The sequence below is a fragment of the Mirounga angustirostris genome, unplaced genomic scaffold (assembly GCF_029215605.1).
Source record: "Mirounga angustirostris isolate CCGP_5_RB_7025 unplaced genomic scaffold, mMirAng1.0.hap1 SCAF_8, whole genome shotgun sequence".
In the NCBI taxonomy this organism is placed as follows: Eukaryota; Metazoa; Chordata; class Mammalia; order Carnivora; family Phocidae; genus Mirounga; species Mirounga angustirostris.
The window spans coordinates 100,721,281-100,737,933 of record NW_026991716.1 but is presented as its reverse complement, the minus strand read 5'-3'; the positions used below and the strand labels follow the sequence as shown (position 1 = coordinate 100,737,933).

General features: G+C 37.6%; 2 protein-coding genes across 2 annotated transcripts; both read right to left on the bottom strand.

Annotated features, from left to right (window-relative positions):
• Nucleotides 1-1,634: 1,634 nt before the first annotated feature.
• LOC123837082 (transmembrane protein 230-like) lies at nt 1,635-2,066 on the bottom strand. The gene is made up of 2 exons (XM_045866052.1): nt 1,973-2,066; nt 1,635-1,918 (listed from the first exon to the last, which is right to left on the bottom strand). The coding sequence occupies exons 1-2, from the start codon at nt 2,064-2,066 to the stop codon at nt 1,635-1,637; spliced, it is 378 nt and encodes a 125-aa protein (XP_045722008.1).
• A 5,125-nt stretch (nt 2,067-7,191) lies between these two features.
• On the bottom strand, nt 7,192-15,170 carry LOC123836506 (amine sulfotransferase-like). The gene is made up of 5 exons (XM_064596963.1): nt 14,832-15,170; nt 12,235-12,361; nt 11,429-11,523; nt 8,400-8,586; nt 7,192-7,483 (listed from the first exon to the last, which is right to left on the bottom strand). Exons 1-5 carry the CDS (start codon nt 15,168-15,170, stop codon nt 7,431-7,433), a joined length of 801 nt encoding a protein of 266 aa, XP_064453033.1. The 3' UTR covers nt 7,192-7,430.
• Between the last annotated feature and the right edge of the window lie 1,483 nt (nt 15,171-16,653).

Here is a 16,653-nt window from a genome sequence, read left to right as displayed (position 1 = left end):
GGGGCAGAGGGAGAGAGAGAATCTCAGGCAGACTCCACGCCCAGCGTAGAGCCCAACATGGGGCTCGATCTCAAGACCCTGAGATCATGACCTGAGCTGAAATCAAGAGTAGGATGCTAAACCAACTTAGCCACTCAGGCACCCTAATTTTTTAACTTAGGCATTTACATTTTTTTTTAGATATAGCGCTATTGCATACCTAGTAGACTACATAGCTTTTATATGCACTGGGAAACCAAAAAATTCATTTGACTCCCTTTATTGCAATACTTGTTTCATTGAGGTAGTGTGGGAAGGAACGAACTCACAGTATCTCCAAAGTATGCCTGTATTCTTTATCTACAACACTTCAGAAAGTATTTCTTTTTATAGGATGATATCCTTTATTCTAAAAAATACTACTGTTTCATCAATTATCTTTAATCTGGAACTACAGCCTTAACTGCAGACATAGCCCCATAGTCAGTTCTCTTCTCTAGATCCTTTATTCACTTTCTCTAGGAAGCCAGATGTACCATGAAGCTAATGATACTTAATATAGGCCCTTTGCTGTGCACTGCACTTAACTTTGAATTTATAATTTTGTATTTTCTTAAGAGACCCCTCCAAATTCCATAAGCCTTAGGTGCCACAAATCCTGGATCTGCCCTCTTCTTACATAAGACTCAAGAGGAAAAGGCTCATATGAATAAAAAGCAATCCCGTGTCCTGATTTAAACTAAGAGATGACTTTATTGATGAGCAGCCCCATTTTCTTGGGTTGCCAACTCTCCTAGGTTGGCTTGAATGGAAGCACTTCACTTGTGGCTTTAGTCAATTTTATGTGCAGTCTTCTATAAAACCCTACCTTACAGTGAGGAATTAACACTTTGGCGAACACCTATGTGCAATGTTGTTAATATAAATACTATATTTGGCCCATACTGAAACCCCAAACAGTAAGAATTACGTCCCAAACTCTGTCTCAGAGTATTAGGTTAGTTTGTCCAGGGTTATACAGCTAAAAAGTTGGCATCTGGGATGTAAAACCACTTTTATCTGACTCTAAAGCTCCACACAACACAACTGTATTGTTCTCTTTATTTCTCCTACGTAGATATTTGATTTTACCAAGATATCCATAGGCTACAAAGTTGGAGATAAGCATGCCGATAAAATACTCAGAAATTTTCCAGATAAATTACTTACTAATATGAAAGTAGACATCCTGCATTTTTCCATTTGCCACAAAATAAAATTATCAATGAGGACTACTTAAAAGAGAGTTCAGCTCTAAATAGGATGGTGGGGGCAACATTTTGTTCTACAGAATAACTTTTCACTTCCCCGCACAATTAATAATGCTATCCTTCCACTACACATATCCACGTGGAAAAATCTGTCAGGGTTTTTAGCCAGGGCCAGGAAAATAAAAACGGAGCACTTCCTAGCTTCCTATTTGGCTGATTATAAGCTCAATGAACATTTTGGGGATGAATTTCTAAAACCTGGCCATAGTTTTGCTAAGTATCTACAAAGCTGCCAGTTCCTTAGTCCTGAAGCATAGATTTCCACAGCCTCTGCCAAGTGCCTTACGGCTCCGCTCAGCGCCATCCCTGAGTCCTCTTCTCGTGGCTGCGGTTGGGGGCTAGTCATCACTCATCACAGTCCGGAAGGTCGCTGTAGGAGTAGCCCTGGCAGCCTCGGCGGGCTCTGTAGGCGATGAGCAGGTGGTAAAACCCGGGCAGGAACACCAGGATGCCAATAATCAGAACCGGAACGGCGCGGTTGGCCCCCACTTTGCTGATGTAGCCCGCCAGCAGGAGGCAGCCCACAATAACCAGAAAGGCGCCAATCAAAAACTGGGCAGCGGCACAGGCAATGGCCCTATAAGGAATCTTAGTAGAGCTTTTCTTAAACTTTAATAAGTGAGATCTCACTACACATCTTTGCAATTTAAAGCTGGCTTCAGCAGGTGAAGTTTCCTGCTGACGGTGAAGGTGTCCAGCGTCAGTGCTGAAGAGCTTTGAGTATTTCACTTTGCTACTGGGGATCCCGGCAGCCACGTTGGTGCGAGAGGGCACCATGACCGGCAGAGTGGATGGGGAGCTCGCCCACTGCAGCGGGCAGAGGCCTCAGGGCCCCCGCGCCCACCCAACGGCTGCCCCGAGCCACGCGGAGGCTCGCCTCAGCATCTCCCATTCATCTAACTCCCCCTAAAGAATTGTTTCTGCAAGACTGCCATATTTTTGATGGAATTCCTCTTTTATCGTGCAAAGTTGCGATTACTTTGATAGTCCGATGGTATATTGGCTCCTTCATTTTCTCAGGGCGGTTCTAGTAGACTCCGATTCCTTTGTCATAACAGCTATTTAGATTGAGTAGATTAGCTTACATTCAGTAGTTTCATTCAGTCAATCTCAGAATTTCCATTTTCCCAAAATGTTCATCATCATCTCCTTTGTTTGCTTCTCTTCTCTTCCATTGGTCTAACATGCAGCACGCTTAGCTAATTTGATCAGCCTCCAATGGCCAATTAGGGAACAGGAGATATGTGAGTGTTACAATCAAACCTGGCTGAAATCCTGCTCTGAAGGACGCCTGCTTCTTCTTCTCCCACTCCCCCTCCTTGTGTTCCCTCTCTTGCTGTGTCTCTCTGTCAAATAAATAAATAAAATCTTAAAAAAAAAAAAAAAGAAAGGAAAGCATAAAAATAGAATCCTACAGTGTGTTACCTTTTGTTTGGCTTTCTTCGCTTAATATCATGCCCTTGAAATCCATCCAGGTTATTGTGCTTTGTTCATGCCTTTTTATTCCTGGGCCGAATTTCTTTTCTTTTTTTTTTTTTTAAGATTTTATTTATTTGACAGAGAGACACAGTGAGAGAGGGAACACAAGCAGGGGGAGTGGGAGAGAGAGAAGCAGGCTTCCCGCCGAGCAGGGAGCCCGATGCGGGGCTCGATCCCAGGACCCTGGGATCATGACCTGAGCCGAAGGCAGACACTTAATGACTGAGCCACCCAGGTGCCCCTTCTGGGCTGAATTTCATTGTGTGGATAGGTTATAGGGTTTTTTGTTTTTGTTTTTGTTTTTTATATCTCTTCACTTATTGAAGGACATTTGGGATACATCCAGTTTGGGGTTATTACAGACAGATGCTATGAAAATTATTATACAAGTTTGTGTGTGAATTTGTTTTTATCCTCTAGGGTAAATACCCAGCAGTGGGATTGCTGAGTCATATGCTAAGTTTATGTGTAAGATGATAAGTTGCCAGAGTGTCTTCCAAAGTGGCTGGACCATTTTGTATATTCACCAGCAATGTGGGAGAGATCCATTTGCTCCACATCTCTGCCAGCACATGGTATTGTCAATATTTCAAAATTTATCCTAGTAAGTATATAGTGGTATCTCACAGTAGCTTTAATTTCCATTTCTCTGATAGCTAATGGGGGTACACATCTTTTTAAGTCCTAAAATTGAGACTTAACTTTTGTATGGCTACAGAAAATCGTATTTGGATTTTGGTAGGAATTTCATTAAACCTATAGATTAATTTGGGAAGAAATGACATCTTTACTTTGATGAATCTTACACTCAATAAATAGTTTAATTTGGTTTTCCTTGGTTTTTGTGATTATAATTTTTTATTCATCTGCATGCAGACCCTGTACACATTTTGTTAGGTGTGCACCTAAATATTTTCTTTTTTTTTTTTAAGATTTTATTTATTTATTTGACAGAGACACAGCGAGAGAGGGAACACAAGCAGGGGGGTGGGTGAGAGAGAAGCAGGCTTCCCACTGAGCAGGGACCCCAATGCGGGCCTCGATCCCGGGACTCCGGGATCACAACCTGAGCCGAAGGCAGACACTTAATGACTGAGCCACCCAGGTGCCCCAATATTTTCTTATTTTGGAGTAATTGTATATGGCATTATGTTTTTAATTTGTTTACAATTTTTCATCATTAGCATATTGAATACGATTGATTTCTGTGAGTCAGGAACTTGCATTTTGCAACTTTGCAAAACTCACTTATCAGTTCTGATAGGTTTGTTTTGGGGGGTTTTTTTTTTTTTGGTTAATTTCTTATAATTTTCTACATAAACCATCATGCCATTTGCCGACTGGGATGGTTTTGTTTCTTCCTCTCCTGTGCTTTTATTTCCTTTCCTTGCTTTATTGTGCTAGCTACACTTTTCCAGTACTATGCTGAACAAGAGTGGAGGGAATGGATTTCTATCTCCAGTTATTAAACAGTGCTTGGTGACACGTATTTGGATATTTATCTCTCGCGTCAGAGCTAATCAGCACTATGCTATCCTACTGACTTCTTTGGTGTGGCTCCAGAATCTGCCTCATGGCCGTGGTTTAGAGTAGCAATTATTAATGAGTTATAGAATATGGTATTAGATTCCTAGAGTTGCTATAAAAAGATACCAATATGCAGGAGACGCCTGGGTGGCTCAGTCGGTTAAGCATCTGCCTTCAGCTCAGGTCATGATCTCAGGGTCCTGGGATCGAGCCCCGCGTCGGCTCCCTCCTCCTCTGGAAGCCTGCTTCTCCCTCTCCCGCTCCCCCTGCTTGTGTTCCCTCTCTCGCTGTCTCTCTCTCTGTCAAATAAATAAATAAAATCTTTAAAAAAAGTAAAAAAGATACCAATATGCAGGTGGCTTAAAACAACCGAAATTTATTGCCTCACGGTTCTGGAGGCTTTAAGTACAAAATCAAGATTTCCCTCTGAAGCCTGTAGAAGAGAATACTTCCTTGCCTCTTCTGGGTTCTGTTGTTTTCCAGCCATCTCCAGCATTCTTTTGCTTGTTGATGCAAACCCAGCCTCTGTTGTCACCTGGTCATCTTCACCCTGTGTCTCTCTTTTTATAAGGACACCAATTTTACTGGATTAAGGACCCACCCTACTCCAGTATCTGAAGATAACTAATTACATCTATAATAATCCTATTTCCAAATAATGTCACATTTTGATGTAATGGAGATTAGGACTTCAACATATCTTTTTGGAGGACATAATCAAGCCATAAAAAGTGTCACTTTTTTTTTCTTCTACTGTCTCTCTTATCCCCTGAAGGATGCTACAGAATTTCAGGTGCTGTTTGTACTCGACTGTTTTGCCTTGACCGCAGGTTGACTCCTAAAGGAAGCTAAGTGACCTACACCACTCAGTTTCTCTTCCTGAAATTTTAATTTGAATTTAACAACACTAGCCTATCTCTGTTTGTTGTTTGAACTGAGGTCATTTGAACATAGTGTATGACTGCTATCATGCCGAAGCAAAGCCAGTCTTCAGAGACGGAGGAAAGAAACATGTGTCCTTTCAATGAAGAACACAGAGATGAGAGACCATGAAACTCGAAAACAGAGAGAGAATTTTTAAAAAGTGGAAAGATATATGAATCTTTGACTGCTTCATACTTCTATGTTCTAGTTCTTCAGGAAGTTCAAGACAACTCTTTTTTCTGTGTTCCATGAGTCATTTTAATGAATTACCTACTTTGTCCAAGCTGGTTAGAAGTAGCTTATTCTTACTTGCAACAAAGTGCCTGACCAAGATGCCAGGAGAAAGAGTTTCAAAAATGACAGAAAACCTCAGATATATGTTCTCCGCAAAGATGTAAATGGATGTTTTATCTGAAAACAAAAAAAAAGCCAATTGCACGGACATGGAAAAATATGTTAGTTGGAAAAAGAAATGTAGTGAAAAGAAAATTCAAAGTATAGAAAAGTGAGTTAATTGAATCGGAGTTCCGAAGTTTCCTAGAAATGAAATAATGGGATCACAGGATGTGACTAGTTTTAATGCTCTTGATTCTGTTTCAAAATTGCTATGAAGAAGATTTGAACTGATTTGTGTTTCCACAAAAATACAGGAGAATGTTTATTCCACCCTACTCAACATGGAACATTCCCCAATTTTTACACTTTTGCTAATCTTGAATTAATGTTGTGTGTTTTCCCAATAAATTGCAAGCTTTTTTGGTCTTGTCTAACAAAAATTTCTCATATTTGGGAATTGTTTCACAAATTATATTAAAATACAACAAATATACAAAAACATTGATAAAGTATACATTCACAGCCCAGTGAATATTCACCAAGTGACCACAACTCTGGAACCAGCACTAAGACCAAGAAACAGAATATTCTCAACACCTAAGGAATTCTCTCATTTACTTGTTCTGTTACTATACCATCCCCCAAACATAGCCACTCTTTAAAATCCCAGCTTTTAAAATCCCGTGCAATAAGCATCTGGCTTTTTTCCCCCAATACTATTATATTTCTGAGTCATTTATGTTTTCCATGTAGTTGTAATTCATGCATCCTTACCGAGGTATGGTGTTTCCTTATAGGAATTGCCACAATTTACTTATGTATTTTACTGTACATAGACATTGGGTTGTTTCCCTTTGTGACTCTTATGAATGGTGGTGACTTGAAATGTTTATGAATATAAATTTACTAAATTTTCTTCTTTTAAATTTCTTCCCCTGCTTTTATGCTTCAAAATTTTTCTCCATTTGGGAATTGTAAAGAGGTTCATCTATATTTTTCTAGTTATTCAAAATGATTTTATCTTAAATATTTAACTATTAAATACATATGGAATTAGTGAGTGATATGTTATGAATACAACTAATTTTGTATCCAAACATTTAAATGATTGAACCACTTGATGACTAATCCATCTCTGATCCTTGAATCTTTAGTGCAAATGTGTGATCTGGTAAAGTATTAAAAAGATCCATGTGTTTACATCTGAGCTGCCTATTAATTTTGACAATCACACTGATTTTAAACCAAATAATTAAAGTTTAATTGCAAGAATAAAATATTGTTAATGTTTAATTGATCCTAAATTTAATTGTAGATAAAGGAAAAAATACAGGGTGCCTGGGTGGTTGAGTGGGTTAAGTGTCTGCCTTTGGCTCAGGTCATGATCTCAGGGTTCTGGGATCGAGTCCTGCATTGGGCTCCCTGCCCAGCGGGGAGTCTGCTTCTCCCTCTCCTTCTGCCCCTCCTCCCTGCTCATGCTCTCTCTCTCTCTATTATAAATAAACAAAATCTTTAAAAAAAAATACACACTAAGGAAACTCTCTCAAGACATTTACAATTCGTGTTGCACACATTCTGTTTTTTTCTTTTTTATGCAGGCTACCCATGCAGACTCTCTTTCAAATAATTTAATTTGTGAAATTTCAAAGTGCTCAGCAAAATCATGGTAACTAATCTAAGCACAATTTACTCATCTTTTTTATCAATAAAATTTTATAATTAACATTTGCATAAAAAGCACAAACTTATTTGTGTATTAAAGTAAGCTTCCTGTTAGTAGAGTTTTTTATGATTCTTTTGCACTGATTCTAGTCTTCATTTAGATCCCAGATGAACTTCGAGGGAAAATCTTTCATTTTGCCTTGGAATATTCTGTCAAATCTCATTTTGCTCCACGGTCAAGTGACGTTTCCAGTCTGCAGGGGTACCTAGGAGGATAAGCACATCAACAGCAGGTAGGTGAAGAAATAGCACTAACAGGGTAAAAGTCTCCTCCAGCCACTTTAATCCTTCCTCCAAGCCAAGTTAAATATCTGTTCGTTCTCTGTGGGGTTTGACACTTCACTTTTCCTTATACAAGGATGAGCTCAGAAACAAACTTAGGACTATAATTACAGTTTTACAGTTATAGTCCACTTCCTTAACTGCTAGACTTCCACCAACCACTACCATTAAGTTATTACCTTCTAAAGTAGAAGGAAAAGCAAGACTAAAATACATAAAGAGATTAGAATTTTTAAATACATTTTACTAAATGCCAGGTGCCATCTTGGCAAGGGACATCCATCGGGTAATATAATTCTTCATACAAGCTTATAAGGTGAATATTTCTTCATTTTTAAAATGGAAAAAAAAGAGACCCAAAGATTTTCAAGTAATGAAGTCAAAGTCACAGAGGGTTCCCAGAGAAGGCACTGAGGCAGTTTTACTTCATGACGTTTGAAATGACCTGAAGCCAATTTTTAAATGAAGATTAATAATTTGGCATCTTCAGCTTTCAGATTTTCTTTTGTAAACATTATTATTGGCATTTAAGCCAGTCAGGAAACTATTAAGGACGTGAGAATTGCTTTATATCTGATCTAGTTGAGCAATGGGAAGTGAGAGTGAATGAAGGAAACTTACATTTATAAATCAGGTTCCAGTGTCAGGCTCTGCACTAAAGAACTGTTTTGTTTCCTGGGACACTTCTCGGAGCCATTTTGGTTGGGATTGTCGATTCTTCTTGGGGCCCCAATGATAGTACTAGGAGAGACATGTTGGAAGCACTCCTTATTTAGCTTAGGAGCCAAGGACTCAAGAGAAGTTTCAACGCTTTTTCTTCTATAAACCACTGACCATCACCTTTGCGCAGGAAAATTCTTTCATTTACTTGTGTCTTGACTACATCTTTTAGAATATAATCACAGTTGATTTGTGGATCAGATGCCATGTTCTGAAATGTAGCTTGTTCCACAGCAGCATCCATGTCCTCTTCACTCAGTTCTTTCTCAAAAAAACTGCTAATCTGAAGCACAGCACTTCTGAGATCCTGCAAGAATCGTAGGAGAAACTAGTTGGCGTATGAGAGAGAAATGCATGAGTTACCGCCTAACAACCTTACCACATTGTGGAAAACTGAAGGTGTGGGGGCTTATTCTAAGTCTAAAGTTTCACAAGAATGTGTTAGTTCCTTGTTCCTTCTATGAAAATGGTGGCTCTGGCTGTCAGCTTTGTTATAGCTTCCTACTGCTTTATTTTATAAGGATAGCTCATCACTCATTCGTGCAAGAAACACTTGTAGACTCTCTTATATGTTTCAGAGCTGTGCTAGGTGCTAGAGAAGTTCAAGAGAATAATAATATGCTATTTGTGCTTGTTAAGAGTTCACAATTTCATGAGGAAAGAGTAAAGCAAGTCATTAAATATAATGGGCCCAAGGAAGAAAAGCTCAGTCTAGATAGCTTTGCTGGTGATTTTTGCCAGGCATTTAAAGGAGAATTAACACCAATCCTCCTCATACTCTTCCAAAAAATTGAAGAAGAGAGTAATTCTAAAATCATTTTATAAGGCCAGCATTACCCTGATACCCAAAGCGAGACAAAGACACTGCAAGAAAAGAAATCTGATTTAGGCCACTTGAATGACAGTGCAATTTACAGGAGAAGTAGCTTTTCTTGGAGGTGGTAAATTTTATTTTGGGCATGCTTTGTTTGAAGGCCAAATATTAGACATGAAAATAGGTACATAAAAGACAGATACAATATAGATGTGCTTGAGCTGGCGATTTGGGATTCACCAACTTATTTCCCAACCTGCTCTAAGCTGGTTTACTGTGCTTCATTCCAGGCTTCATGTCACTAGATTTAATGGACATTTTAAACTCTCTTTTTCACTTGACTTTTTGGCAGCCTTAAAGATCTTAAAAAGATCTTAAAGATCTTTCTTAACCCACCTGCTTGGCTTCTATGTCATCACAAATTTCTCATTTTCTTTCTACTTCTCAGACTGTTCCTTTTCTGTTTCCTTGGTGAGCTCATCCCTCTCCACCCAAACATAGTATCCTAAGGTCTCTCAGTAATAGATTCTAGTTCCCCTTCTCTTCTCCCCTCCCCTTTTGTCCCCTTGTTCCTACTTCCTTCTCCCTTTCTTCCCTCCCTTCCCATTCTCAATTTTATCCATGTTCATAGTCTCTGGTTTTTTAAAGATGTATCTATCTATTTAAGAGAGAGAGAGAGAAAGTGGGGTTTGGGGGCTGGGGGGCAGAGGGAGAGGGAGAGAGAGAATCCCAAGCAGACTCCACACAGAGCGCAGAGACTGAAGGGCTCGATCTCACCACCTGAGCCGAAATCAAGAGTCAGATGCTTAACCAACTGCGCCCCCCTGGTGCCCCCAGAGTCTCAATTACATTCTATACAGTGATGATGCCCAAATGAATATCTTTGTTATCAGTTATATTCTATACTGTGATTATGCCCAAATTAATATCACTGATGTTTTAGCCCAGCTCTTCCTTGACCTTTACACCTGTATTTTCTATTTATTTCCAAAAGTCTTCATTTGGATACTTGATACTTCTAAGGCATCTTAAACTCCATGTGTCAAAACCAACGTGATAATCTTCTCCCTTAACCCTTATCCTGCTTCTGTGATCCCTAAACATCTTCACGAATGACACCATTATCTACACTGATAGATGAACCAGAAATATGGGAAGTGCCCTTGACACCTCTCTTCCTCATTTTTCCCAAGCATAATCCCTTTTGCTCTTTACCTCCTAAATATGTTTTAGAGCTCTGCATTCTCTTTAATCTCAATGATACCATTCTAATCCAAAACACCGTTGATTTTCAGTGGATTAGCTCACTGGTCTCTATCCTTCTTATTACTCTTCAAGGACTTACTGCTTTTAAAGATGAAAGAAATCACTATCAGTAACATATCTAAAGACCTTGCACAATCTAGCTCCCATGCAACTCTCTATCTTAATCTTTTGTCACTTCCACCTTGTTCTTTAACTTTTTCCTTCACTTCTTAAAAGATGTCTTGCACTTTAATGCTTCAGGCGATTTGCACTTTTTTTTTTTTTTGCTTAGAATTCTCTTTTACCGCTCCTCATTTTGTTAACTCATATTTGTTAACTTGTAGTTTTCACGTTACTTTTTCCAGAGAACATTGCCTATCACTTTGACTCTACCAGTTTTCTTCATTTCGTGTACTGATACTGTACCTATAGTTTTCCTTAGTAACACATATCACAGTTTGGGATTATATATACCTGCTGGTGAATACCTGTCTTCCCTGTTGAACTATTAGCTCTATAAATAAAGGGTTTAATCTTCTTTGTCTCATGATTTAGTACCTGTCGCAAGGTAGGCATTCAATAGTTTTTTAAATAAATCAATGAAGACCACACAATAGTGAACTTCAAATGTGCTTTACTTGGTTTATGGAATGTTTTAAGAGACCTTTGATTGGACGCCAACATGTAAACATTATGTAAAAAAAAAAAAGAAAGAAAGAAGGAAAGAACGAACTTGCATCATAGGGCATACATCCACCTCTGGTTAATTCAGCATATTTCAGGGGCTTGTCTGCCCAGCGCTCTGCAGTGCTTTTCTCTTGTTTAAGGTGTGGTTGCTCTAGATATTTGAGTTTGCCTTTATTGCTACAGATGGTTACTTGAAAAAGAATCATAAAAGATGATTGTGTAAAGTGCTAAGAGAACCCTGAGGAAGACGAGTAATTAAAGGATGGCAGGACATTAGAAACCCCCCAGAAAAGCCTGAGAAGTCTTTAGGTATGAAGATAACTAGAATGTAGTTCACTGAAACCAAGATAAGCAAAGGTTTCAAAGAAATAATTAAAAACAATAATAACATTTTCCTCGTTACCTTCTTCATCTCCTCATACATCATGAACAGAATATTGAAGTCATGTCTGTGCTCATACCAGCCTCTAATGTGATCAAACCAAAGGCTTCCACCCACTGTGGGGAACAATTACATGATTTTAATAGAAACCTGTCTTTCCTAAGTATGTAGAAAAGGAGCAATGCAGAATAAAGAAGCCCAAAGTACTAATTTTGAAGATTTCTTTAAGGTAAGCCCACTTCTTTTCTTTACTTCTGCCTCCTGAAAACATGTCTTTATTTCTCTTCTTGTTATCTATTTTAAGATCTCTGGGTAGCAACATTAGCTATCTATAAAGCGACAGAATCTTCTAAGTGAATGAGAGCCCTAACTCCACATTCCACGAGCCTCTTGCATCAATCTATCCTCCCTTGTAGTAGAGTGAAAATTCTATAGCTCTGATATAAGGCCTACCACGAGTCCAGGACAGAGCACATTAACTAAACTCTCCCTGAACATTAACTATTTTAAGACACATGGATCTAGCTTTGGATCTAGCTAGTTTGAACTGCTAGCCCATTTGTGGTTCTCTTATTATCCAGTCAAAATATTTCTTAAACATATGCCTTTGCAACCCTGATAATCCCCAAAGTGGTGCTAGTGAGAATGGAAAAGCCACTGAGGGAAAGATTAAGTTGACAGACACTAGTAACCACTAATGTGACTCTCACATTATTCAATTATTAACCTTCTTCATCTCTGTAAAATATGTCCCCTAAGTTTGAGAGTTTGGTTGAATGGCAACATTGCCTCATAAACATTTTGCAAGACAAAAAATTCATAGTTACCTTTTCCATCTAGAAATCTTTCCATGAAATCTTCTATGTTATCTGAATCTTCTAATACACTCAATGATTTTGAAAAATGAAAATGTGATGTCATAACATCCTTGGGGTTTCTATAGACGTAAAGGATCTGCAGGGGGAAATAATAAAAAAAATTTTTTTAAATGATTTTCTTTCTTTTTTAAAGATTTTATTTATTTATTCGACAGAGTGAGACAGCAAAAGAGGGAACACAAGCAGGGGGTGTGGGAGAGGGAGAAGCAGGCTTCCCAGGGATCAGGGAGCGGGATGCAGGGCTCGATCCCAGGACCCTGAGATCATGACCTGAGCCGAAGGCAGACGCTTAACGACTGAGCCACCCAGATGACCCATGAAATAATAAAAATTTTAACAATTCCTGGTTGTTCTTACAGGTTTTATAAAACATTTGCATAGTATTTCATTATATGAATGCATGAAAATTTATTTCATCCTGTTTATTATTCATTAAAATTTAGGTTGTTCCCAATATTTGGCAATACGAAGACTGTTGCAATAGCTAACTTTATTCACAAGTCATTTCACATGTGCAAGCTTATAGGACTAACTTCCAAAAGTGAAATTACTTATTTGTAAGGTTGGTTAAGATTACAAATTACCCTGCATAGAAGCTGTTTCAATTTACCCTCTGTGCGCATTAAGTAACATTTGATATACAACCATTAGATAGCATTAAAGATCAGTGAAAAAAGGAAAAATCAACGGATGACATTGAAAAAAATAATTTACACATAGAAAAAAGAAAAGAAAATAGATTTCAACTTCACACCATACACAAAGGTCATTTACAAATGGATTAGAATCTAAATATGAGAGCAAAACTTTAACATCTAAAAAGTAAATAATACATTACTGGGCTTGGAGAAGAGAAAGATGTTCTAAACAGGAAAAACTTATTTAAAATAAAAATTGATGAATTGGACTACATTAAATTTAAGAATGCTGTTAAAATATACCATAAAGTTGCAAAAGCAATGAGAGAAGCAACACACACAACTAATACTAGATTAGTATCCAGAATATATATAAAACGAATAAGAAAAACACAACGAGTTACAAACTGGGCACACGTCATAATTATTCCACAGAGTAAGGAATAATTATGGTCAACAAATCTATCAAAAAGTGCTTAATCTCATTAATAATTAAGGAAATGCAAATTAAGATCGGTTTGAGAAACCATTTTATAATTGCCATATGGATAAAAATTAAGAAGTCTGATAGAAAAACTTACTAGGAGAAAAATAAGAACTGACCAGTAAAAATATTACTGCTGTTAGCGTAAGCTGGTACAACTGCTTTTTATTTAAAAAATAGCAGCATCTTATGAAGTTGAACATTTTTTTAACTTTGTGGCTTTGCAATTCTATTCTTGGGTGTATGCTCTAGGTAAACTTGTGCAGATATACACCAGGGAACATGATCAAGAATGTTCATAGCAACACGTGTTAGAAGAACAAAATATTGCCATGACCTAGTTATTCAATGAAGAGAAAGCATAGATCTGATAGAATTACTTACACAACTTGTAAAACTATACCGCTTTGAAAAATGATATTGAAAATCAAGAAAAACACAGGCACATGGACAAACCCCATGGAAAAAGAATACAAATGAAAATATGAAGTTAGGTAAAATTTAAAGCCAAGTGATTTAACAGAACAACATATAATTTGTTTGCAGTGAACAACAGAACAGGAATCTTTGTATACTGAATAATATAATAGAAAAATTTAAAATGGCACAGATTCTAATAAGTCTATAAAGATTTTGATTTAGCAACAATCATAGTGGGAGATTTATACACACTTACTTTAGACATGAAGATAAAAGGATTCACAACTAACCTACAAAATTATTTAACAAAATGTATTTTATATGTGTGTGTGTTAGTGCCCCACACAGAGAATATACACCATTTTCTCAGGTAGTCATGGAACATTTGAAAAATTGATCATGTAATTCACCATAAATTTAAAAAATTAGAAGTCTTATAGTACTGTTACCTATTGATAGAAGCTATAATTCTAATAATCCAATGAAGAAGTTAAAAAAGAAAATTATTATTAAACACTTGGGGAAAACATCTTCAAAATCACTTGGACCAATTAGAAAATTAAAATCAAAATGAAGATTATTTAGATATTAACAAGATTTTATCTATAGCTATACTGAAAAAGATTTTCAGACTTGTTAATTTTAGCCATTCTGACTGGTGTGAGGTGGTATCTCGTTGAGGTTTTGATTTGGATTTCCCTCATGCCAAGGGATGTTGAGCACTTTTTCATGTGTCTGTTGGCCATTTGGATATCTTCTTTGCAGAAATGTCTGTTCATGTCTTCTGCCCATTTCTTGATTGGATCATTTGTTCTTTGGGTGTTGAGTTTGATAAGTTCTTTATAGATTTTGGATACAAGCCCTTTATCTGATATGTCATTTGCAAATATCTTCTCCCATTCTGTCGGTTGTCTTTTGGCTTTGTTGACTGTTTCCTTTGCTGTGCAAAAGGTTTTTATCTTGTTGAAGTCCCAACAGTTCATTTTTGCCCTTGCTTCCCTTGCCTTTGACAACGTTTCTAGGAAGAAGTTGCCGCGGCTGAGGTCGAGGAGGTTGCTGCCTGTGTTCTTCTCAAGGATTCTGATGGATTCCTGTCTCACATTTAGGTCTTTCACCCATTTTGAGTCTATTTTTGTGTGTGGTGTGAGGAAATGGTCCAGTTTCATTCTTCTGCATGTCTCTGTCCAATTTTCTTTACACCATTTGTTGAAGAGACTGTCTTTTTTCCATTGGATCTTCTTTCCTGCTCTGTCAAAGATCAGTTGACCATAGAGTTGAGGGCCCACTTCTGGGTTCCTATTCTGTTCCATTGATCTATGTGTCTGTTTTTGTGCCGGTACCATGCTGTCTTGATGATGACAGCTTTGTAATAGAGCTTGAAGTCCGGAATTGTGATGCCACCAGCTTTGCTTTTCTTTTTCAACATTCCTCTGGCTATTCGGGGTCTTTTCTGGTTCAATACAAATTGTAGGATTATTTGTTCCAGCTCTGTAAAAAAAAGTTGATGGTGTTTTGACAAGGATGGCATTATATGTGTAGATTGTTCTAGGTAGCATAGACATTTTAACAATATTTGTTCTTCCAGGACATGAACATGGAACGTTTTTCCATTTCTTTGTGTCTTCCTCAATTTCTCTCATGAATGTTCTGTAGTTTTCTGAGTACAGATCCTTTGCTCCTCTGTTAGGTTCATTCCTAAGTATCTTATGGTTTTTGGCACAATTGTACATGGGATCGACTCCTCCATTTCTCTTTCTTCGGTCTCATTATTAGTGTATAGAAATGCAACTGATTTCTTGCATTGATTTATATCCTGCCTCTTTACTGAATTCCTGTATGATTTCTAACAATTTTGGGGTGGAGTCTTCTGGGTTTTCCACATAGTGTATCATGTCATCTGAGAAGAATGAGAGTTTGAATCTTTGCCGATTCAGATGCTTTTTCTTTTTGTTGTCTGATTACTGAGGTTAGGACTTCCAGTTTTAATGAAGAAAGGATGCTATTCTTTGTCAAATGCTTTTCTGCATCTATTGAGAGAATCATATGGTTCTTGTCCTTTCTTTTATTAATGTAGTATATCACATTGATTTATTTGTGGATGTTGAACCACGCTAGAGGCCCAGAATTTGTCATGGCGAATAATCCTTTTAATGTACTGTTGGATCCTATTGGCTAGTATCTTGGTGAGAATTTTTGCATCCATGTTCATCAGGGATCCTAGTCTGTAATTCTCCTTTTTGTGGGGGTCTTTGTCTGGTTTTGGCATCAAGGTAATGTTGGCCTTATAGAAAGAGTTTGGTGGGGGGGGGGAGGGTCCTTCCATTTTTATTTTTAAAACTGCTTCAAAAGCATAGGTATTAATTCTTCTTTAAATGTTTGGAAGAATTCCCCTGGGAAGCCATTCAGCCCTGGGCTTTTGTTTGTTGGGAGATTTTTTATTATTCCTTCAATTTCCTTACTGGTTATGGGTCCATTCAGGTTTTCTATTTCTTCCTGGTTCAGTTTTGGTAGTTTTTATGTCTCTAGAAATGCATCCATTTCTTCCAGATTGCCTAATTTTGGGCGTATAGTTGCTCATGATATGTTTTTACAATTGTTTGTATTTCTTTGGTGTTGGTTGTGATCTCTCCTCTTTCATTCATGATTTTAGTTATTTGGGTCCTTTCTCTTTTTTTTTAAATAAAACTGGCCAGGGGTTTATCAATCTTATTAATTCTTTCAAAGAACCCGCTCCTAGTTTTGTTGATCTGTGCCACTGTTCTTTTGGTTTCTATTTCACTGATTTCTGCTCTAATCTTTATTCATTCTCTTCTCCTGCTGGGTATA